This window comes from Schistosoma mansoni, assembly GCF_000237925.1.
Source record: "Schistosoma mansoni, WGS project CABG00000000 data, supercontig 0169, strain Puerto Rico, whole genome shotgun sequence".
Lineage (NCBI taxonomy): Eukaryota > Metazoa > Platyhelminthes > Trematoda > Strigeidida > Schistosomatidae > Schistosoma > Schistosoma mansoni.
The window spans coordinates 329204-332580 of record NW_017386056.1 but is presented as its reverse complement, the minus strand read 5'-3'; the positions used below and the strand labels follow the sequence as shown (position 1 = coordinate 332580).

Here is a 3377-nt window from a genome sequence, read left to right as displayed (position 1 = left end):
GTGCACTACCTGGGGGGACGAGAGTTCGGCAGATCAAAGACTAGAGGACTATAACAGAGAGTGATTAGTGTAGAAACAAACGAAACATCAAGTCTCAGACAATTGATTGACATTTTTCAAATGAATTATTTGCTGTATGGTACTCATATTTTTCTAAGTGATTATGTAATTTTGTGTTCACGTACATTTGGTTGTCTCCACCTGTGTTTTCCTTCACTATATCATAACTAATGACAAAAGATTTTATGATATTAATTAGTAAATATTTTATTTAGAAACATGTTAAATGCCATTGTTTAATGAAACTCAGACTAAATCCTATGAAATATTGATGCATACATTTTACTTATTTTAAGCAAAGATGGATAGTGACTAGCGGTGGAATCCAGGACGCGCGTTTCGTCCTATTTGGGACTCGTCAGCTGGATGTACCTGCATCTCAGAGTTGATGTTCACTCCTGGATTCCACTGCTAGCCACTATCCATCTTTGCTTACAATGCTTGTGAATTAAAGCTACATCGAGGCAATAAGCACGGTATGCACATATGCCAATTAGAGACTGACAAGTTGCAGTCCTAAACATTAATAGGAAAATTCAAACAAACAATACTAGGTGAATTTTACTCATTTGTTTTATTGACAATATACAACTATATATATATATTCGTTACTGAATGTGCAAATAGTTACTATATTTGAATAAGCTATTTATTAGCCTGTAATAAACAGCACATTAAAAGTTATAAATAGATTTAAACAGTATTACTTTAGTAATAACTAAAACACGTGTCAATGTACTTTCCAAAATTATAGTCAATAAGTTATGTGCAAGTAATACCAGCTGACAACAAAAATACTTTTCTCCATTTTTTTTTCTTAAAAAAGAGTGAATATACCTGATTCTCAAACATTTTGAAATGCCATAATAACTAAACAGTAATCTTCAATAATGATCAAAATAACCCATCGTGTCATTGAATAAGAAAAAGTGGATTCAGCGAAGAAAATTCTCTTTTCGACGAAATCATTTACTTAAACTGTATATTCGTATATATAGTTATATGGAAAAGATATGTCTATAGGAGGATAGGAAAGATTACATCATATATTGATTCGAGAATAAATAATAAATGAAGTTACATACTAATTTATGATGCAATCTTTCCTATCCTCTTGTAAACATATACTTTTCATATAACTATATATATGAATGTACAGTTTAAGTAAATGATTTCGTCGAAAAGAGAATTTTCTTCGCTGAATTATCTTTTTCCTGTTAATGATTATTGCCATCAAATTTTTTTTAAAAAAACCATTACGTCGAAACTAAACATTTAGTTGATTTTTGTTAGAAAAATGCAGATCAGAGAACAAAAGATGATATACATAAATACTTATTACTCTATTAAATTATTCACTTTAAGACTAAATTTCATTATACAACAAAATCATCTTCAAAACATTCAGAATACAATGAACAGTGAATGATCTGTTTCTCCATAAATTGTAATACTCTTCACCAATGTCGACTCACAGCGACACACTTTTATCTGTTTAAAATGAAAGCTGTCTTCCTAAACCAAACAAATCTTTAAAAATCGCCTTTCTTTCTAGACAGCGTTGGATGGTGTTTAGTTGTGGACTTGAGATAGAATCCATAAAATATTTAAAATACATCCTAAAATCCACTGCTAGTCACCATCTATCTCTGTTTAAAGTGGTTGTGACTTCAAGGAAATATTGGGGCATTCTACATTAGATGGATATACCACAAAAGAGAACGATCTATTTTAATTCTTAACAATAAAAACAAATAACTTTAACAAGAGGATTATCTTTCTTAATCTTTAATTTTCTTATCATAAACCATTTCAACATACTTTCTTAGTTGTCGTAGGATGCATATTTTCAGTAATATACGAAATTTTATTAATAAGGTATATGTTGATAAATTTTTATTGTTAACAGTATAAAATAAACATTCAGAATAGTAAAACCATTTATAAAAAGAAATTAATTCGAGGTTTATACATACTAAACATGGAGTATCTTGAAGAACTATCTGAACATCAGTTCATAAATGGTATGTTTCAGTTGATTTAAGAAAATAAACTATTTCTGACCAGTTGCAGTCTTAAAAAACATCAACGGGAAGATCCAAACAAACAATACTAAGTAAATTTCAACTTCACTACATTGCACAAGCAAGTGGCTATAAGGACTCAGTGGCCGAGAGGATAACGCCATGACGTTTGAAGCGAAAGGTACTGGGTTCGAGTCCCAGAATGAACATCAACTTTGAGATGCAGGTACACCCAGCTGACGAGTCTCAAAGAGGACGAAACGCGCGTCCTGTATTCCACTGCTAGTCACTATTCATCTTTGCTTACAATGCTTGTGAATTAAGGCAATATCGAAGCAATGCGCACAGTATGCACATATGCCAATAAGAGACTGACCAGTTGCAGTCCTAAACATTAATGGGAAGTTTCAGACAAACAATACTAAGGGAACTTGACAAGTATATATATATATATATATATATATATATATATAATCAGATTGTTCAAAATGTACGACGTAAATACATTACATTTTTCAAATCAACGTCGTCCTCTTATTGTGTCCGATTATGATCATGGTTTTGACAACTTTATCAATTTCGTATTATCGTCAATCTATTGATAAATATATACTTTGTATTATTGAAGTAGAATGTCTTAATAATAAGGTTCAAGAAGTTAATTAAGTTATGTAAATACCTTATATCTTAATAAATAGATGGAAAAAGATACTTTTGAACTAGGCAGTATAATAGTTGATAAAAGAACCAAAGTATTATAATTATTATATTTTGACTGGCAATATGTTATATTGAATAACGTCATGATTTAAATTATTTATTTAAGTGTTTCAATAAGTTTTAATCAAAGTAATAATAACCGATAAAAATAGAACAAACAAATAAAACAGTAAACTTACGGACTTCTAAGTACAGACGATGTTGATCAACCCATTGTTCACCACCAAATCCAACATAAGCTGAACTGTGGCATGTATAAACACCAGCATCATTCATAGTTGCATTAGGTATAACATACAGTTTACTGTATCCTAATATGTTACCTTCAGGATGTTCCCATCTATATTGTACTTGCCTTGGATTCACCTCTGGTGGTAAATTCACTGAACAATTTAATACTACTTTACGTCCAAGTAGAACAATCCATCGACGTACTTGACTCGGTTGAGTTGGTTGAATTATCCCATGATAACGTAAATAATTATTACCATGATACGTTTGTCGACCATTTTGACAAGAAACAATTATAAATAGAATTGTTTGTAGAATAAATAATTTGATAAAGGATGTCAT

At 30.6% G+C, this 3377-nt stretch overlaps 1 protein-coding gene across 1 annotated transcript; it reads right to left on the bottom strand.

The window, feature by feature from the left end:
* Positions 1–2924: 2924 nt before the first annotated feature.
* Smp_196050 (unnamed protein product) lies at positions 2925–3377 on the bottom strand (the record flags this gene model as incomplete). The annotated part of the gene is made up of 1 exon (XM_018797020.1): positions 2925–3377. The coding sequence occupies one exon, from the start codon at positions 3375–3377 to the stop codon at positions 2925–2927; it is 453 nt and encodes a 150-aa protein (XP_018646827.1).